The following is a 21,148-nucleotide window of genomic DNA, read 5'->3' as shown; positions in this document are numbered from 1 at the left end:
AAACTAGCATAGATGGTCTGATCTGCAGGTTTACTTCGGGCGCTATTTCCCCCCCTCCTCCTGCCCCGCCTGATGGAACTGAGAGCTGCAGATGGAGCACGAGAGAAAAGATACAGAACTGCAGCAGCATCTTCGTAGCTTGGACTTCGTTTTGCACAAAAAGTGGTTGCTGCTTGTAGTTATTTAATTGCATTGTTTCATCAGCTGGTGTCTTGAGTAGCAACCTCTGGAAATGAAGGGCTAAAAACCAGCGCTGCTCTCCAAAATTATCTGGTCCCTTTTAACTTCGTATTTCAGCTGGTTGACTAAAATCCCTTATTTTGGCTGCTGATCCCTCGTTTTCGAGGCTGCTGGTCCCTTATTTTCAAATCTGTAAGTTGACAGCTATGGTATAGCCCTCCTAAGGGAATGCAGCCCCCGGTGTGAAATTACCGAAACTGCACTACCTAAACACACACAGCCTACCCTCCCAACATTTCTCCCATGCAAATAGGGACGTCCCATTCCATAATAATAATTTTACTATTTATTCCTCACACATCTTACTGACTTGCCCCAGCCACTCTGGGCAACTTCCAGCAAATATATATGCTGCTATGAGGTGCTTTGTTTTGTTCTGATAAAATGTCTGATAAAATGGGTTGACAATCCTACTAAAGTACTGTACTCAAAGTGCTTGTCCCTCATAGCCTCCAACATTGATCCGGTGAAAATAGGGACGTCTATTATTATTATTATTATTATTATTATTATTATTATTATCATCATCATCATCATCATCATCACCTATCTGACTGGGTTGCACCAGCCACTCTGGGTGACTTCCAACAAATATAAAAAATAATAATAAAACGTTAAACATTTTTTTTAAATAAAAAAAAATCCTATGCAGGGCTGTCTTCAGATGTCTTCTAAAGGTTGCGTAGTTACTTATCTCTTTGGCACAAGGGTTGCATAACACCATACCCTCCAACATTTCTCCAGCATGAAAATAGGGATGTCCTAAGGAAAAGTGGGGCATTCTGGGATCAAATCAGAAACCGGGATTTTATTTTATTTTATTTTATGTATTAGATTTATATACCGCTCTTCGTCAAAAGATTTCATGGAATAAAATACAAGGTAAAGTGCAAGTGAGCAATTAAACGAAAACAGCAAAACAAGACCACCACCCCTCCAGACACATTTAAAAGGCTATACAATATTTACCAGCCAAAGGCCTGATTAAAGAGTAACGTTTTCGCCTGGCGCCTAAAAATATAAAATTTAAGGCGAGTGGGGAATCTCTCTGGGGAAAAAGAGCACTACACAAACAGGGAGGCACCACAGAGAAGGCCCGTTCTCGTGTTGCCGCCCTCAGGACCTCGTGTGGAGGAAGCAGACTAAGAAGGGTTTCAGATGATGAACGCAGAGTCCAGGACGGTTTATATGGGGAGAGGCGCTCTTTCATGTTTATTCATTTATACTCCGCCTTTTCCCCTGGCAGGAGTCAAGGCGGCTTACAGATAAAAGGGAGAATGGCTAAAAACATGGAAGTAAATCATTTTAAAAATAATTAAACATGTATAGATTTTAAACCGTATAGGTAAGGTAAAGGCCCGCCCCCCTCTGACCATTAGGTCCAGTCGTGACCGACTCTGGGGTTGCAGCGCTCATCTCGCTTTATTGGCCGAGGGAGGCAGCGTACAGCTTCCAGGTCATGTGACCAACATGACTAAGCCACTTCTGGTGAACCAGAGCAGCACACAGAAACACTCTTTACCTTCCTACCAGAGTGGTACCCATGTATCTATTTGCACTTTAACGTGCTTTTCAACTGCTAGGTTGGCAGGAGCAGGGACCGAGCAATGGGAGCTCCCCACGTCACGGGGATTCAAACCACCAGCCTTCCAATTGGCAAGCCCTAGGCTTTGTGGTTTAACCCACAGTGCCACCCGCGTCCCGTTTAAACCGTATACATATAGTTTAAAATACACAGATAATTACACACACACACACACAAGCCCAGCATGGCATCAGCCCTTTCAATAAAAGCAGCCAGTTCCCCAAAGCCTGTTGGAACAAGGTCTAGGGCAGGCTTCCTCAAACTTGGCCCTCCAGATGTTTTTGGCCTACAACTCCCATGATCCCTAGCTAGCAGGACCAGTGGCCAGGGATGATGGAAGCCTGGTGTTGCATAGCTGTAGATCTAGAGATTTACTGTATTGGCCTGAATATAAGCTTCACTCCCCCCCCCCCAATTCCAACCATGACAAACAGCACCAGGAGTGCGGCAAAGCAGCGCCCGCCCCATGCGTAGTCCCCCCCCCCCGTCCTCTCCCCCAAGGCCAGGAAGGGAGAGAGCGAGGAAGGGGAAACGCAGCGAGGCTCCCCCCCCCCAGTATGCCGCCAGGAGCAGCGAGGAATGGAGCTGCTTATATTTGGGTATTTTTACTTGTGTCTCCCCCACTCCAATTTTAAAGGTGTGGCTTATATTCGGGTGCGGCTTATATTCAGTATTTATGGTGTACTTCTGTGCATGTCTACTCAGAAGCAGACCCCACTGAGTTCAAAGGGACTTCTCCCTAGGTCAGTTGTAGCCTCACCCATCCCTGGTTCTTACCTTACCTTCCTTTAAAGAAGTGAGAACAACATTGCAATCTCACAATAACCCTTTTGAGGTAGGTGGGAATTCAAGGGACTTGGCCACAGGCACTCACTGTGAGGTGAGATCCATGCTCCATCCATGCCTACCATGCTTTCCAGCACATTGTGCCACATCATTCCCAAATCAGTGCGTTTCCTTTGGGAATCAAGAAGTTCGGGGGGATGAAGGCCATTGCAATATATATAGATATAAATAAATAAAAAAGAGGAAGGGAACCCATTTAGAAAAGGACTGAAAGGTACAGAGAGGTCTCCAGGTGGGAGCTTCAGGGTTTATTTCTGGAATAGACTTCAGACGACACTGTGCAGCGGTATGTCTCGTTCCCTCGCTTGCCCGTTGGCCAGCTTTGGATCTGCAATGAAGTCCAAGTCTTTTGGCAAGGGTCACAGGTCTTTTCTCCTGCTGCAGGCTGCGCGGCTGCCCATTGGCGTGTGGTTTTGGGTACTGAAGGTTCCATCCGTCCAGTGTTTCTACTGCCCCCTCCTCCGGTCTTCTACCATGAAAGCCTTTGAATCCCATCTCCTTGGGCTCCATCTTGTCGCACCAGAAGCTTTCTCCGTTGGCACCTCTGAAGGTGGCATAATAAGCGCTGCCCCCCCTCCAGTCGTGACCCCAGACCGCTCTGTAGCTCCACCTTTGTCAATATCGCTTTAAGCATCTGTTCTTCCCCTCCCTACAGCAGCTCCAACAAGTCACACAGCTCCATCTGCCTTAATCGATCCTAGTATTGAGCGATCTGGAAGTGTCTTTGTTTAAGAGGGCTCCTTTCAGCCAGGTGTTTTTCGCCACCTGCCCCACTCCAGGCCGAGAGGCTGGGCTGAACTGAAGCAGTAGGGCGATGAGGGCTTTGCAGGCCTCGGGCAACGGTCCCAGGCCGTCTGGGTAGAACACCCCCTTCTTCTGTCGGCGTGGCATGCTGTGGATGTGGGTGTCGTCAAAGGGCATGCAGCCAGTCACCATCACATAAAGGACGACCCCCAGGCTCCACACATCATATTTCTTCGGGTCGTAGGGGATGCCCAGCAGTACCTCAGGGGAAGCGTAGGCAGCTGATCCGCAGTAAGTGGTGCTCAAGTCTGGATAGCCGCGGGACTCCCTGCCAAAGCCAAAGTCAGTCAGCTTTGCTCGGCGCCCGTCGGCGGTGAGCAGCACGTTCTCACACTTGAGGTCCCGGTGCACCAAGTTCCGGTCGTGCAAGTAGCGCACGGCAGCCACTACCTGGACAAAGATGTCCCGGGCGTCTGGGACGCAGGGCAGCTTCCCCAGCTGTTGCACCAGCTGCAGCAGGTCGGTGGAAGCGGCTTCCATCACGATGTAGAGCTTCCCATTGCAGACTTCGATGAACTCAAAGACGCGTACAATGTTTGGGTGGCGGATGGCTCGTAAGATGGACAGCTCTCGCGGGAGAAACTTGTGGACGAAATCGGGGGGTGCCCGGCGTCGGTCTACCACCTTGATGGCTAGTGGCCCCTTGTATTTGGCCGAGGTGGCTACTCTCACCTTAGAATAGCTCCCCTCCCCCAGTGTTTGGCCCAGCTTGTAGCCAAGCTCACTTAGCCACCTGTCCCCTCCAGAACTCTTCGACATGGTGCAGGGTGCCGCGGAGAGCTCTGATGGGTTTGACCGGGACTTAGATAGTAAAACTGGGACCGGAGGCTTTAACCCATTGTGTGTGGTAGATGTTAACCTGCACCCCCTCCCATGTTGCCACTGAGTGCTTAAGACAGCAGCTTTATACAACCTTACCCCAGGGTATTGTGATGTGCTAGAGGTGTCATGGGGTCACCCATCCTTGGGTTGCCAAGGCTGCTGTGCTTGCCTCCTTCATTTCACCTATACTTGTAGGACACGCACAAAACTCAGTGGTCGTAACATCTCTCCTACGATTACCAGTGTACCTCTATTCCTTTGGTCTAGAGTTAGGGCAATGTGGTCACAAGGACTTCAGCAAAAGCGTGCCCGATGGGAGTTTTATTCTACACTGCTATAGCCTTCACAAGAAGTGAGGTTGATGGGGGAAACATCTGATGTCTCCACCTCGAAAGATCTCAGGTAGCTTGCTGGAAAATGTCCCCTTCTGAATTCCCAGAGAACTGCTTTGTCCCTGTTGTCCAGTTCTGTTAGTTCAATAAAGGTTCTTGCTGTTATCACTTTGTCCTGCCTTGTGGGAACTCACCTACACTTCAATAAACATGCTCAGTTAAAACCAAAAGGTGTGGGAACAGGAGTACCCCTTTAAACAGTTGCAAGGTAAAGCTTAGGTTAGGCTTATTGGTTGTAAGTTAAGAAAATGACCACTTGGTTGTCTATTAAGCTCCCTCCAGATCTTTTTTTTGCTGCCCCTTGTTCAATTCGAAAGGTTTTGTGGGCCATGATATCCTTCCAGGGTTTAGGCGAGTCCCCACGTATCCAAGGAGGGACGCGGGTGGCGCTGTGGGTAAAAGCCTCAGCGCCTAGGGCTTGCCGATCGAAAGGTCGGTGGTTCGAATCCCCGCGGCGGGGTGCGCTCCCGTTGCTCGGTCCCAGCACCTGCCAACCTAGCAGTTCGAAAGCACCCTCGGGTGCAAGTAGATAAATAGGGACCGCTTACCAGCGGGAAGGTAAACGGTGTTTCCGTGTGCAGCTCTGGCTCGCCAGAGCAGCGATGTCACACTGGCCACGTGACCCGGAAGTGTCTTCGGACAGCGCTGGCCCCTGGCCTCTTGAGTGAGATGGGCGCACAACCCCAGAGTCTGGCAAGACTGGCCCGTACGGGCAGGGGTACCTTTACCTTTACCTTTTACCACGTATCCAAGTAGCACATTTCCCCCCCACCTCCCTGATCTGGTTGGGCTCTAATCTTCTGGGTCAGCTTTGGACTTTGTCTAGTCTTATTGATGTAGCCCAGAGCAGCAGGTCTGCTGCTTCCAAACTGCAAGCTCTCTTGGCTGGCCACGACCGAGAATCCTGACATTGAAATCAGGCCCGTTTGACAGAGCTATCTGCATAGAAAGAGAACAGAGAAGGTTTTGAACGTCCTGCCCAACATCCATCGCCGTGCAGGGCCAGACCCACAGAGACTTTCCATTCGGTTGGATCCTAGAGTTTCTATTGAAGTGGTTTAGTCATAAAAACGCCTTTCTGCAGAGGCAACCATCCAACTTCCTGGCTTCATGGAACGATGGGAAATGAGGGGGAGGGGTTGGTTGGGGACGTGGAAGAAGCAGCAAGCTACGTTTACGAAAGCCAATAATTAAAACCAAAGCGGAGGAAAAAGAGCGAGAGAAGCAAGTATCCACTTCCAAAAATGTTAAGTCTAGGAGTTTGCATGCCACAAAGGCGATTATTTTAGCACAGGAGGAAAACCGAGCCACTGGCCAATTGTAGGATGCCATCTACTTTTGTGGGCAGCTTATTAACTCCAGGCGCTTAACGTGAATGAATCATAGCTACAGATGAACTCTTTGGTGCCCTTTTTAGCACGAGCAAAAACCGTACCAAGAAAGCAGTCATAAATGGTATGAGGGTTTTCCCCCTAGTTTTCATTTGGAGGTCAGAATTCCCCTTTCCTTCACCTTGCTCAGTCCCCCTGGAGAAATTCAGAAATGTTCCCCGTCCCCAGTCCCTAATGGAACAGACATGCTGGGTGCATCTAGACACACCCAAAAAGTGATTTGGTTATGGTTTTCCCAGTACTGATGTATGGAAGTGAGAGCTGGACCATCAAGAAGGCTGATCGCCAAAGAATTGATGCTTTGGATTATGGTGCTGGAGGAGACTCTTGAGAGTCTCATGGACTGCAAGAAGAACAAACCTCTCCATTCTCAAGGAAATCAGCCCTGAGTGCTCACTGGAAGGACAGATCCTGAAGCTGAGGCTCCAATATTTTGGCCACCTCATGAGAAGAGAAGACTCCCTGGAAAAGACCCTGATGTTGGGAAAGACTGAGGGCCCAAGGAGGGCCCATAGGACGAGATGGCTGGACAGTGTTCTTGAAGCTACCAGCATGAGTTTAACCAAACTGCGGGAGGCCGTGGAAGACAGGAGTGCCTGGTGTGCTCTGGTCCATGGGGTCACGAAGAATCGGACATGACTAAATGACTAAACAACAACAACAACAACAACTTCATACAGGGAAATCCCGTTGGCAAAAGATGGGACTCCACAGCGCCATCTGGTGTCACAGTGTTATAACACATATAAAGTGCTTTATCTTTATGCCTGTAGCTGTCCACTGTTAACGATGGGCATATGTATAAATAAGATGGTTGTGGTAGAACAACCTACTACATGCCCTAAATGTAGCAAAAGCCGGGATGGCTTCTGTAAATCTGGGACTATCCCTGGGAAACAGGGAGAGTTGTAAATGGAAGATCAGCTTCTCAGCTCTACGGATGTGTTTTGAGATCCTTGTGTGACGGCGTCAGTGTAGAATTCCCTGTATGGTGCAAAATTCCCTCTAAGCACAGATAAAAGAAAATTGCCTTTGATTTGAGCACTGCTAGTGACAGTGTTGTTGCTTGACCTGAGAGTAAACTCAGGGATTATTAGAAAGTGTTTTTTTTAAAGAAAGAAAGAAAGAAAGAAAGAAAGAAAGAAAGAAAGAAAGAAAGAAAGAAAGAAATTTTGAAATATAATTGGGTGGCCCCTGGTGTGTTGCTGAGCAGAATGTGTAAATGGTCTGCTTTGAGTCATAGTCATAACCGTGTTCCAGGGAAGAAGCACAGAAGCATAATGCTTAGAGCTAAATGGGTAAAGCTCAGCTTTGTAACAAGACCCATCCTCCCTCCCCGCTCCTTCAACAGGAGCTCAAAACACAGCGTTCAAGTTAATCAAACCTTGCTAGGTATTGTGTTCAATTGTGCCTTTCATTCAGCTTCCAGAGGCAGAACAATGGCTGTTTTACTAATTGGTTTCTGAAGTACTAAGTGTCATTCAGTACAGAAAATAGAACTTTTTTAAAAAAACAAACAAACAAAAAACAACAACAACGGTCGGTCTTATTTTGCATCTTAATCACCTGTCAACTACTTTGGCTCTAAATTATTTTTCAAGGTTAAATGTTAAGAATACAGTACTGTATAGCCCGAATATAGGCTTGTTCGTTTGTTTTAAATCAAATGTAAACAGGTGGGTTAGGGAAGCGGGTGGCGCTGTGGGTTAAACCACAGAGCCTAGGACTTGCCGATCAGAAAGTCGGCAGTTCGAATCCCTGCGACGGGGTGAGCTCCTGTTGCTCAGTCCCTGCTCCTGCAAACCTAGCAGTTCAAAAGCACGTCAAAGTGCAAGTAGATAAATAGGTACTGCTTCGGCGGGAAGGTAAACAGCGTTTCTGTGTGCTGCTCTGCTTTTCCAGAAGCGGCTTAGTCAGCTGGCCACATGACCCGGAAGCTGTACGCCGGCTCCCTTGGCCAATAAAGCGAGATGAGCGCCGCAACCCCAGAGTTGGCCATGACTGGACCTAATGGTCAGGGGTCCCTTTACCCTTTACCTTTAATTGCTAGTTAGCAGAGCACTAGATCCCAGTAGGACAGAACACTTCCACTGGCAGACACAGGGTGTGTGTGTGTGTGTGCAAAACCTTGTGGATCTCAAAAAGAGGACTGATACCTGGGCTTGTCACCTGTGCCAAACTGAAGCAACTGTATATAAAAAAAGCAGGGGAGAAAACCTCCCTGATTTCTTCCCTGGTTGGTGTGAACTGGCTGGACTTCAAATGAAGTTCTTCATCTGCTGCTTTCCTGTTAACACAGCAATCCTAACCTCCAAATTTGCTGGCCGAAGTGTGTTAAAATGAAGCGGGAACTTCTCCACTGCAAGCCGAGAGCAGCTCAGTTGGCCAGAGGGCACCGGTGGCACCTGGCATGTCTCCAGAAAGTTCCATAGGTGCACATCTGTTGCCGGCAGGCTCCCAAGGGTCAAAGTGGCCAAGGATCTACAGGGAGAGTCCATCAACAGCAGCTCCCTCCATCTTGACATCACCTTTTGAAGTGGGTCTAAGTATTACGATGCGTCAAGAGAAGACAAAGTGTGCATTTTTGTATGTATGCCTGCGCAGAGCCTTATGTACTTGAGTAAAGTGCCAGCGAGGAAGAACACGCTTTTCAGTCTTTTGCTCTCTTCTCCTTTGCAATTTTCTGCGTTGTTTTCGGTTACCGCTGTCTCTTGCTTCGCGGGTGGGAAATGGTTGGTCTCTTAGACATAAGAGCGCTGTGGAGCTGCTTTAAAGGGCAAGCTGTCCTACTTTGGGGGTCACATTCAGCTGACCCTGCTGTTGGGCATAGGCTGTGGCACAGAAAGTGGGTCTTTGTGAATATTTCCCTTGCTGAGTTAGCTTCAGAGTACAGTATGGCATGGTCAGTAGTGGAGAAGCTCCTTTGCTTACTTAAGCTCTCCTGACGAGAGAGAGGAAGGAAGGAAGGAAGGAAGGAAGGAAGGGCATAAGAGAGAGAGAGAGAGAGAGAGAGAGAGAGAGAGAGAGAGAGAGAGCTCACCTCCTAGGCCTAGGATGGCGAAATAAGGCTAATATTCCGGAAATCCTTGTCTTAGACTCTGTGAAAGGATTCTGTGGAACTGTAACAACCCTTCTTGTGGATTATTGGACTCTTTGAACAGACAGGTGGAATAGATACTTATACATGTATAGACCTTATGCATGAACTGACTAGAGAATGAACTGATCCACTGGGTCTTCTGCTTTTTTCGTTGAACTTTATAAGACTTCCGTTGAAATCTACAATGAATAGTATACCTTATTTATTCAAAAGTAGAGCCGGTTACGTCTTGTGTGTTTCTCAGAGTACAGTATGGCATGGTCAGTAGTGGAGAAGGTCCTTTGCTTACTTAAGCTCTCCTGACGAGAGAGAGGAAGGAAGAGAGAAAGAAGGAGAGAGAATAAGACAGAGAAAGAAAGCTCACCTCCTGGGCCTGGGTCTATCTGCATCACAGGCTCAGAGCTGCAGCTGTGTGAGAGAGGCCAGGGATCCCTAACAGAGAATGCTCAGCATCTTCACCAAATTACAGTTCCCAGAATTCTTGGGAGGGAAGCTGTGACTGTTAAGCTGGTATCATGCCAAAATATCTCCAATGCTTGACTGCTTGACTGAGGTCAGCTACTTTGATTGCAGGTCAGTTTGACAAGATGATCCTCAGGGACTCATCCAACTCTACAATTCTATGGTTCTAAAAGCTACAGAGTATGCAGGTATGAGTGCCAACGCTCCCTTAAAAGACCAGACTGGCCAATCTCTTTCCTTTTACTACCTGTGTGTGTTTCTGCTCTGCACACACAACTTCTCTCCATCGTTTTTCCCCGAGAAGAGAAATGAGGTTGTTCACAGGTGAGGTGATGCTGCGGTTGCTAGGTAACCACAACGGGCTGCTTCTCCCTTCTCCAAGAAAGGGCAAAATGGCTAACTGAAAACCTGAAGCGCAGGTGTAATCACCTTGCCCTTTCTCCCTTGGATCTTTGTCCCATCCTTCCCACAGCTTCCCATGGCAGTCTTACGCTACCCAATCAATCAAAAAACACAGTAAAAACATTGAAAACACAAACCAGATACCCACAAAGCATTCAGTTCTGATATATAAAGGAAACTTGTGTGAAACCCTCAGAAGAACTGAAAGCCTAGAAAACGGTGCTGAAAAATGTCCTCAAACTAGCCACCAGAGACAGCATCCTCCCTGGACAAAGCATGTCAAGGTGCCACCACCAGGTAGCCCCTTCCCCCTGGGTACCGTATTTTTCGCCCTATAGGACACACTTTCCCCCCTCAAAAAATGAAGGGGAAATGTGTGTGCGTCCTATGGGGCGATTGCAGGCTTTCGATGAAGCCTGGAGAGCTAGAGGGGTCGGTGTGCACCGCCCCAGCCCCGCGCCTGGGAAAAAAAATAATAATTCCCTCCCCCCAAAAAAACCTAGGTGCGCCCTATGCGACGAAAAATATGGTAACTGCCTGCCACATCTCAGTTAACTGGGAAATGAAGATCTCTGTGGAGCCAGTGAGTCCTTCAGATCTGCTGCTCTCAAGCCATGAAGACTTTTAAAGCAATACCTGATCTATTTGGCTGAGAACACTGTTAGGATATTTCCGTTCCACCTTAAGAGAGAGCAGGCTTGTGAGTCACAGAGTCTGCGTATTTCCTGTTTCTCAGGATGTTTATGTTTGCTATTGCTTTCGTTTTCTCTCTCTGCGCCAGAACACGCTAGCAGTCGGTCATGCTTTTCTTTGTTCTGACCAACGCTGAATAAACATTCTAAATGATACCCTCCTGAGTGCAACTTCTGCTGTGTGAATTCTGCTGACAGAGTGTGCACCAGCCTAAGAATGTGGCAATCTGTTTCTGAGGCTTGGTGTCGCTAATTGCTGATACTGCACGTCTACGGGAGGTCGATGGATCGTCCGGCAGCCGGCTTGGGGGCTCAGATGGACTTTATCTCCCTGGCAGTATCCCAACAAACACAACCAGCAAAGTGGAAGTTGCATCCACTGAGCACTTTGCTTCTTTTCAGCATTTATACGCCACAAAGTCTTTAATGGGTGCGAAATGGAAGAACTTCCCACAATCCATTCAAATCAATGGGCTTAAGCAATATTCCGCTCTGTATTGGTTTGTGAGCCCAAGTATGACTGCGTATCTATCTAACTGGAATTAGCACGACCCTTCTTTGGGAAAGTGCTTGAGAGGGTGGTGGTGGCTGTTCAGTTCTGGGTGGAAACTGATAATCTGGAGTCCTTCCAGTTTGAGTTCAGCCCTGGTTTCAGGACCAAATCAGCTCTGGTCACTCTTGAACTTTGTCAATCACACCATTCAAAGTTGGAGCCAACTCTTTTATTACAAAAAGTGTGATATTCACAGACCTGGCGGAGTGTCATTCCTAAGCTCATCTTCGGTAGGTCTTGCCCCCATGAAACAGTTGCTGAGACTGACGGTCCCCATCTCTCCACGGCTGCCTAAGTTCCCTCTTCTCCAGATTTAATTCCCAACCAGAGACTGTGTCTGCATGAAGCCAACCTTCTGCCCTTTTCATGCCTCCCGTAAACTGTACGCCAGCTCCTTCAGCTGTGAGAGGAGAGGTGCAACCCCAGAGTTGTCCACGACTGGACCTAATGGTTAGGGGTCCCTTTACCTTGGTGGCATGGAAAAGTTTTCAGCAGACATTTGGATGAGCATTCAACAGGGCTGGGTTGATGACACTAAAAACTTCGGATTCCTGTTGCTGCCTGCCAGAAGAGCCTCACCAGTGACCAATGATGCTCCTGCAAATAGTTCACCGATGGCATACAAGCTCACAAATGACAGGAATAGCACAGCCATGCCGGGTGAAGATGGCTCGCATGCTGCGCTGTTGTGATGGCCTGGGAATCGGGTTTGGAAGCTGAACCTGAGGAATCCCAGCCTGCACAGGGTTCCCCGCCTCCAGAACCAGCTGAGCCGGGGCTGGGGCATGAACGTGAAGGGTCCTCACCTGTGCTGGATCCTCAGGTGCAGGCACCAGCTGAGTCTGCTCTGGCTCCTGAAGGGATGGAGGACCCATTGCCTGCAGGTGCTCCACTCTCAGCCCTGTCAGGGGAAGCCGAGGTTGCCTCTGGGTCTGGTAACCCTCCAGCCTCTCCTGAGCTGCAGAGGCTCAGGGCAGAGAGGTGGAGGGAACTAAGTTCACGCAGGAGGAGTGCTTGCCTCCAGGCCAGGAGAGGCGAGTCACCTGAGGATCGGGGCCGCCCTATGCCTAGGGGTAGATAAAAGCCAGCCAGCCCCAGTCCCAAGTTGCAGGAGCAACATTGTTGGTTGTCAGTTCCAGCCTGATCCCTGACCTGCTTCCCTACCAGAGCTCCTGACCTCACCCGATGCCCTGCCCTGCACCCAGCTTCAACTTCTATGGACTGCCTTCATTTTGCACCATCAACCTCGGACTGGACTCGGACCTCGCCTCTTGGTTAGGCCCAGGACCAGCACAGCTATTAGCACTGCAATTGGGGCAGTGTGTGAGTGTGCAAAAGTGGTCAATTTTGGTGTCATCGTGAAAAATGGAAAGACCCATAGTTTTATGCAAAAGTCTTTATTTAACAATGCCCTCCTTATGCCTTCCATAAGTCGAAAAAAATACTTCAGCTTTTGGTTACTGGTTTCATACAGAACAGCATTACACAAGATGCGGTACTGACAGATCCCCTGTGACCCCCCCCCCCAATGCCATATAGTCCGCCCGAAAGTCTCTCCCAGGTATGTATTACAGTACTTGCATCACTGTCAATACAACAGCCTCCCTTGTCTTCGTGGTGGCCCATTTTCTTTCTACGTCGTGGTGGGCATGTCATTCTCTGTTGCAGCAGGAGTGGCTGGGTCAGGCTCTGGGACATACTGGTATTTGTTCACAAAATGGTCCACGAGACGCTGCCTGGTTGCTGCCACTTCTTTCTCATAGGCGTTTATTACGCTTTGGCCAGTTTTGCTCTGGAGAAGAAAGGGGGTAGATTTTATTTAGTTGCCATTTTTGAAGTTAAAGACTGCAAGCAGCTACTTTAGATATTGCATGATTATGGCAAGGAGCCTGGAACCGCCAGTGCCTCATGCTCAGTGTCCCCCTGCGTGGGGTGGTTGCATCTGAAAATGGGGACTTCTGACACGTTGCCCAGAGCAATGTGCACACAATTGCTACGAGAGAGGCACCTTACACACCTCTGGGGGGTGATAAGGAGCACTAGAGAAGTGGTACAGGGAACCAAAAGCATGAAGTGCAGTCGGCAAACATTTTGTGCACGTCCAATTGATATGCGACCGCCAATGCGCAGGTCATTTTGGACCTAGAAGGAGGCAGGCTTCTACACATTCCCCCGTGCCTGCAGGGGCCAGGAAAGGAACTCCCCTGCAAAATGTTGCCGCCTGCTACTTCGCACCAGTTGTTCCAGTGGCAAGATTTTCTCTAACCCTTTCCTACTTGAGTTAGGGTCAGAACTCTTTACCGCTGAATCAGAGCCAATGGCAATCTACTGGAGACCTGAATTGCTGTTTGCCGCACCTCAGAAGAAGAAGAAGAAGAAGAAGAAGAAGAAGAAGAAGAAGAAGAGTTTGGATTTGATATCCCGCTTTATCACTACCCAAAGGAGTCTCAAAGCGGCTAACATTCTCCTTTCCCTTCCTCCCCCACAACAAACACTCTGTGAAGTGAGTGGGGCTGAGAGACTTCAGAGAAGTGTGACTAGCCCAAGGTCACCCAGCAGCTGCATGTGGAGGAGCGGGGAATCGAACCCGGTTCCCCAGATTATGAATCTACCGCTCTTAACCACTACACCACACTGGCTCTCCAGCCTTAAGAAGCGGCGTTTTCTCAGGGAAAACTCTGGAGTTAAAAAAGGAGCATTCGGAAAACATGGGCCTTTGCCTGGAAGGCACAGAGAGAAAAAAGGTAAGTATGGACAAGCCCTTAGACACAAGAGATGCCAAGATTTACATGAACTAGTGGACAGGCAAAATTCATTTTGGTGCAAATTTCCAAAGCCCACAGATATCCGTGTCTTTACTTACAAGAAAGATCCTGACCCGCTCCATCTCTAGTTCGTAGTATTCTTCAACTGTCAGGTCGTCAAAACTCTTTGAAAGGGACAAAAACCCACAAGAGTCTTTGGCACGCTTGGAATGCTCCAGCCTGCAGTGGGAACAGTAAGGTGGCAAGTGAGCAGCTTAAGAGGACCAAGAGAGATTGACCAGTAAACTCAGAGGAAACTCAAAGCAAAAATTTGTGGGAAAATGGGATGGTTATAGAATATATGTTCAAAAATACAATAATAGTTTTGACTCCGTGCTAGCATTCGAGTGATAAAGGAACTAAAAGGAGGTGGATAACAATTAAGGATTTATTATGTTTTCAGAATGTATTAGAAAAAATATATAGAAAGGTTTATTGTTTTGTGTACATTCAAATGTAAGATAAAATATATGCAAAGGGACTTGACAAGAAGTCAAAGTTGAAGAAAAGATTTTGGAAGATAAAAGGGGGAAAATATTTACTTTCATTATTATCATTTTGTGTGCGGGTATGGGTGTGTGTGTGTGGGTGGGTGTCTGCACAAATGTGTGTTGTAAGCAATGTTTGGGAGGAAATAAGATGGTAAATAACAAATAACAAACTAAATATTGATGTATGTAATTTTTATTTCTTAATTATATTTAGTGGTAGTATGGCTGTATTGTTTTTTGTAACATAAAATCATTCAATAAAAATTATTATAAAAAAAGAGTACCAAGAGAGATTAGAGGAATTTTGTCCTCCTCCCTCCCCAACTTCAACAACTTTCTTCATACCACTTTCACTTCAATAAGATCTGTAACAATTTAAATTGGTGCTTTTCTAGCTAACCTGCATTAGCCAAGGTGAACATAGAGAGTGTAACCCAAATAGAAAGGCAGTCTTATCCACTGATCCCCACTTGGTATTTCATAGAGTTTTCACCTTGGGCAATTGCTAGGCCAGAGAACCCCGCTGGGCCTTTCTTACCAGGGATCGTGATCTGGCTCCCAGCCCTCCAACTCTATTAAGCAGAAGAAACACTTTGCCAGGTCAGGTTCATTTGCTCCTGGACAGTGGATCAAGCCAGCCCTGGCCATCTGAATGAGAAGAGCAGAACAACATACTGAAGACATTGGCAAGGAAGCTATGTTGTGCAACTTGGGGTGATTCTTGCCATCCTGACACTTTGGACTCTGACAGCTTAGAATATTTTCTTCCCCATGCTGAAAGTTAACAAGTATAAATCATGTAATCATAGAATTGCAGAGCTGGAAGGGAGTCACCTAGTCCAACCCTCTGCAAAGCAGGAATTTTTTTTTGGTCCGGTGTGGGACTCAAACCCATGACACTGAGATTAAGTGCCTTGTGCTCCGCCGACTGAGCTACCCAAGTTTAAGTAAGATAGAGTTGCAATTCTGCAAATCCTGTTTTTGCATGCATCTGAAGAAAATGAGGTGCTTCCTGCTGCCGTATTTTAAAGGCTTGGTAGCAGGTCTCATATTAAAGTTATGCTCCTCTCACGAGTTGTGCCCCAAGTACCTCCTGCTTAGCTTGATCACAGTAACTTGTCCAGTTTCTGCTACCCCAAGATCCAAGCTCTTCAACTTTACATCCAGCAGACCTCATTTAACATGCAAGGTAAAGTAAAGTTCTCTAAAGGTTTTGCTCTGCTGGTTCCTTGCAAGATTTATCTACCTTACGAGAGAGTTGTGTGCTTCTTTAATTTTGCACATTCGGTAGCATTTGTTTGCTCTTTACCAGAACCCCAAGGCATAGCTGTCAACTTTCAGATTTGAAAATAAGGGATCAGCAGCCTCACCTGTCCCAGGGACAGTCTACGGGATATCTAACAATCCGGGATAGCAGCGGGAAACGGCACTGGAATAAGGGAATTTCCCGCAAAAAAAGGGAAGGTTGACAGCTATGTCCCAAGGTTCTCATTTCCCCAACCTTAAGTACAGTCCTGCACATTTCCACATCCATTTGCTATTAATAAAACCCAAAACATTCTTGTGAAAATGGATCAGTATTAGAGAGTGAATTTCCCCTCATAGACACATTATTGTTTGCAGTCTTGCCCAACATACACATTTCTGCAAAGCAATTTCCCCTAATACAGAGCATCTTCATGTGATACTTTCAACAATATAGGTATTTTTGAAGTACACACTTTTCTCCAGCACATTCATTACTTGGCTGAAGACCTCATAAAATTCAGAGAACTGCGAATTTCAAAGGATGACTTGGTTTGATTTACATATTGTTTTAGAAAGTCAGATTAGGTAGATTCACTTTTAAATGCAAATTGAATCACATTTTGCCCTCCTTCTCTGCTTAGCCAAGGTACCAGAGCCAAGAGTGCAAGTCCTTTCACATAAAAATCCCCTCTTGGTCTCCTCTCCACCCCTCCCCACCCCCTGGGATCCTTTTAGGGAAAGAGGGAAGCTTTTTTAGTCTTTATGGTTAGACATCCAGGAGGCAGAAGTCCTTGCTAATCTACCTGAAGTCACTCAGATCCAACAGCAGATCCTCGTTTATCTTCTGCCCACTCCTGACCTCTAGGATTTGTAATAGCTACAAGGTAAAACCACAGTATGATGCAGGATTTTGGCGTAGGCAGGTGAGCAACAGAGCGTAGCTCAAGCCCTTTTCATCCTTAACCTGCAAGGATACTGTCAAAAGATACAAGCAAAAATGCTATTGAGATGAGATAAATTCTCTTTGGGAATTTAAGGAGTTTTGCTCACTTAAAAAAAAAAAACCCTGGACCTTCTTCAAGATAGTCTCCATTCCCAAAACCACTGAAAGACCACACCACCCAATCTCATGAATAAACCAAGACTACAAGATACTCACATCAATCTTGGTCAACTGCCTAAAAATTTTCCTACAGAAGTTGAAAGCCTCAGACCAGACTGGCTTCATCCCGGGTCGCAATATAACAGACCCCATTACTGAATCTGATTCAACACAGCAAGGCAACTAAACTCCCACTGACAATCAAGTCCCTAGACATCCTCAAAGCTTTTGATTGCTTAGAGTGGTAATACCTATTAGCAGTGCTAACTGACATGAAATTTGGTCCTAACTTCTTATAAACCCTCAAGCAAATATACTCCTGAGCCTCAGCAAAATGCAGGACTAACAGTATGGACGCCAATACCCTAGCAATCCCAAGAGGCACAAAACAAGAATGCCTGCTATCTCTCTCCCTATTCATCCTGGCTCTGGAACCCTTAGCAATCCAAATCCGAGCAGCCACAGACATCAAGGGAGTGGAAATAAAAGGCAGAACCTACAAATTAGGGCTCTTGGCAGATGACTTAATGGTCATAACACCAGACCCCATAAACACAGCAACTTCCCTAATCAGAGAACTCAACACATTTGCAATGGTGTCGGGCCTACAGGTAGATTTTGCAAAGTCCAGGGCTATGTGTTTCAACACCCTGCCCCCCTACCCAAAAATAATTTGCCCAGATAAAACTTTGTTGCACCAAGTTCAGATACCAAGGGGTACAAATAACCAGAAACATCAGCAAATTACAGTGGTGCCCCGCAAGATGAACGCCTCGCAAGACGGAAAACCCGCTAGACGAAAGGGTTTTCCGTTTTGGAGGCGCTTCGCAAAACGAATTTCCTGCGGCCCCCCCTTTTCCCCCCTTTTCCTAAGCCGCTTATCAGCTGATCCGCTAAAAGCCGCTAAACCGCTAATAGCGCTAATCCGCTAAGCTGTCAATGGGCTTGCTTCGCAAGACGAAAAAACCGCTATACGAAGAGCCTCATGGAACGGATTAATTTCGTCTTGCGAGGCACCACTGTATACCTTCACAACTACAACCCCTTGTGATGACAGATCAACAAAGACCTGAAGAGATGGAACAACACCAACTTCACTCTCTCAGGCAAAATAGCCATGATCAAGATGATCACCCTCCCAAAATTAACCTACCTATTCCAAACCCTCCCAATCAGGATTCCCCCAGCCCAACTTCGCAAATGGCAGAAAAAATTACTCATTTATCTTCTCACACAAAAAAAGAAAGAATAAGCCCCAAATACCTGCAACTCCCCTCTCCAACTCAATAGCACTTATGCTTGCCTGACCTACAAAAGCTGGTTTTCTTATTTGTTTGATTAAGTAGACCTACACTTTCAGGAGTACACTTGCAGTTCTCTTTAAAAGGCCAGCATGCAAAGCTTCTCAAGCGATTCTCATAATAATGCATGCTTCTATATTCAAGCAGGCACTTGGAGTTTGAGTTGACTTTGTTCAGCACAGTCTCCATTTCTGTGGCTCCTTAGCAGTGTTCCCCTGTCACGACTTACCTCTTTATATATAAGGCACTGCAATAAGCTGACTTGATTGGTCTCCCCTGTGAACATCAATGTAAATGAGCGAGGGGGAACCCCACCCAAAGCAATCTGCAGTTGTCAGAAAAGGAAAAAATAAAAGAGATAGCCCAGCAGCCAAGCCCGGTTTGGTTTATTAAAAATACTTTATTAAAATACTTTATTAAAAATATTTTTACTCTGCTTTTCAGCCAAAACAAAAGGCTCCTAGAGTGACTTAGCATGATCAATAATAAGCTTATGCTTACAATAACACACACACACAACACAAAAGGAAAAATGGCTTGCTGGGAGAAGAAGAAAAAAACACACCCTCAGGCACTAGTTTTCAGTTACAAGGTTTCTGTAAGTTTTCTTTCTGGTACGAAGAAGGAAAGCCAGCTCACTACAACTGTTCTTTCTTTGGCTGATTAGTCCAACCATTGAAGGCAGCCCTGTTTAGGGAAGTTTTTAATGTTCGATGTTTTATCGTGTTTTTAATATTCTGTCAGGAGCCATCCAAACAGGCACTTGGAGTTTGAGTTGCTCTTGCCCAGGGAAGTCTCTATTTAAGAATCCAAGTCTGTGACTTCTTAGCAACCTTTCCCTGACATGACTTATATTTAAAACCATATAGATATGATTCTATTCTGTGAACCGCCCTGAGACTCCCAGGTATAGGGCGGTATATGAATTCAATAAAATAAAATAAAATAAAGATAAACACGAGTGCATTGGGATAGGGGGTAGCAAAGGTGATGATAGTAGGATCTAGTCTCCTAATTTTTGTTACTCGCACAATCTTCTATCTAGCTCAGCTGGTAGAGAATGAGGCTCTTAATCTCAGGGTTGTCGGTTTGAGCCCCACGTTGGGCAAAATTTGTCTTTGTTGCAGGGGGTTGAGCTAGATGACCTTTGTTGTCCTTTCGAACTCCACAATTCTACGATTCCTGATCAAGTTCCTACATATATTGTTCTCATTATGAAGATTCAGGAGTGTTAGGTTGTCCTGTGGTTCTGAAAAGAAATTGTTAACTGGGATTTTATTGAGTTGTGTTTTAGAATTGCTTATTAAAGGTGCACCTTCCCTTTAGCCATTCATTTGCTTCCCCCTGGTGTTGAAATGTACGTATTGCTCTATAGCAGCCTTCCAGGATGAGGATCCTGCAGGTCTTGCTGAATTCCAGCTCCTCCCGTTTCTGAATTTTGGCTGTGCTGCCTGGGACTGAAGGGTGCAGAAGTCTTGACAGCATTTGGAGGGCAGCAGGTACCCCACCCCCATTCATGCAACTGCGAATAATAATACAAAAAGGGCAAATACAAGCACAATGTATGACTTAGCAAATTCTAGTTACAGGTAGGTAGCCGTGTTGGTCTGCCGTAATCGAAACAAAATAAAAAAGTTCCTTCCAGTAGCACCTTAGAGACCAGCTAAGTTTGTTATTGGTGTGAGCTTTCGTGTATCTGAAGCAGTGTGCATACACACGAAAGCTCATACCAATAACAAACTTAGCTGGTCTCTAAGGGGCTACTAGGGACGCGGGTGGCGCTGTGGGTTAAACCACAGAGCTTGGACTTGCTGATCAGAAGGTTGGTGGTTCGAATCCCCGCAACGGGGTGAGCTCCCATTGTTCGGTCCCTTCTCCTGCCAGCCTAGCAGTTCGAAAGCATGTCAAAGTGCAAGTAGATAAATAGGTACTGCTTCGGCGGGAAGGTAAACGGCGCTTCTGTGCGCTGCTCTGGTTCACCAGAAGTGGCTTTGCCATGCTGGCCACATGACCCAGAAGCTGTACGCTGGCTCCCTCGGCCAGCAAAGCGAGATGAGCGCTGCAACCCCAGAGTCGCTCACGACTGGACCTAATGGTCAGGGGTCCCTTTACCTTTACCTTTAAGGTGCTACTGGAAGGAATTTATTTTTATTTTCTTAGCAAATTGGAATAGTTAAGTGGCCAAAGGCAAATGTAGAGATTTTTTTTTTTAGGAAGTTCTTCTTTTTAAAAAAATATTTTTATTGAACAATTTCAACACAACAAATTATCAGTTAGGAAGTTCTTCAAATAGATTGCTCCTGTTCTATTCCTGTCTCGGCTCCTAAGCCAGGACTCCCCCCCCCCCACGCCCGATTGTTTATTCTATTTGCTATATCTTTCGTTGCCACATGAAGCATATGATATTGTTGTTTGTACAATACAACTTTAGATATTCCTTAAATATTTTCCATTCTCCGTATACTTTATGGTTTGACACTCCTCTGACTCTTCCTGTCAGTTTTGCTAGTTGCAGGTACTCTATCATAAGAGTCTGCCACTCTGTTATCGTTTGTAGTCTTTCATTTTTCCAGTTTCTTGCCACTATTATTCTAGCTGCCATGATTGCATACATGAACAATGGTCTTATACTTTTTAAAAATTCTATTGGTTGTTGTGGTTGTTTAGTTGTTTAGTTGTTTAGTTGTGTCCGACTCTTCATGACCCCATGGACCAGAGCACGCCAGGCACTCCTGTCTTCCACTGCCTCTTGCAGTTTGGTCAAACTCATGCTGGTAGCTTCGAGAACACTGTCCAACCATCTTGTGCTCTGTCGTCCCCTTCTCCTTGTGCCCTCCATCTTTCCCAACATCAGGGTCTTTTCCAGGGAGTCTTCTCTTCTCATGAGGTGGCTGAAGTATTGGAGCCTCAGCT

At 46.5% G+C, this 21,148-nt stretch overlaps 2 protein-coding genes across 2 annotated transcripts; both read right to left on the bottom strand.

The window, feature by feature from the left end:
• Positions 1 to 2,898: 2,898 nt before the first annotated feature.
• Positions 2,899 to 4,376, bottom strand: LOC310839577 (testis-specific serine/threonine-protein kinase 6-like). Its single transcript, XM_083728210.1, has one exon. The coding sequence runs from the start codon at positions 4,232 to 4,234 to the stop codon at positions 3,359 to 3,361; it is 876 nt and encodes a 291-aa protein (XP_083584336.1). The 5' UTR covers positions 4,235 to 4,376; the 3' UTR covers positions 2,899 to 3,358.
• An 8,300-nt stretch (positions 4,377 to 12,676) lies between these two features.
• On the bottom strand, positions 12,677 to 18,424 carry LOC310833071 (baculoviral IAP repeat-containing protein 5.1-like; the record flags this gene model as incomplete). The annotated part of the gene is made up of 4 exons (XM_083715424.1): positions 12,677 to 13,081; positions 14,153 to 14,273; positions 15,123 to 15,232; positions 18,287 to 18,424. 4 exons carry the CDS (start codon positions 18,422 to 18,424, stop codon positions 12,923 to 12,925), a joined length of 528 nt encoding a protein of 175 aa, XP_083571550.1. The 3' UTR covers positions 12,677 to 12,922.
• Positions 18,425 to 21,148: the final 2,724 nt, after the last annotated feature.

The sequence above is a fragment of the Podarcis gaigeae genome (assembly GCF_964106915.1).
Source record: "Podarcis gaigeae genome assembly, chromosome: 1".
NCBI classification, from domain to species: Eukaryota; Metazoa; Chordata; class Lepidosauria; order Squamata; family Lacertidae; genus Podarcis; species Podarcis gaigeae.
The sequence above is the reverse complement of the archived record's forward strand: the minus strand, read 5'-3'. Positions and strand labels throughout refer to the sequence as shown.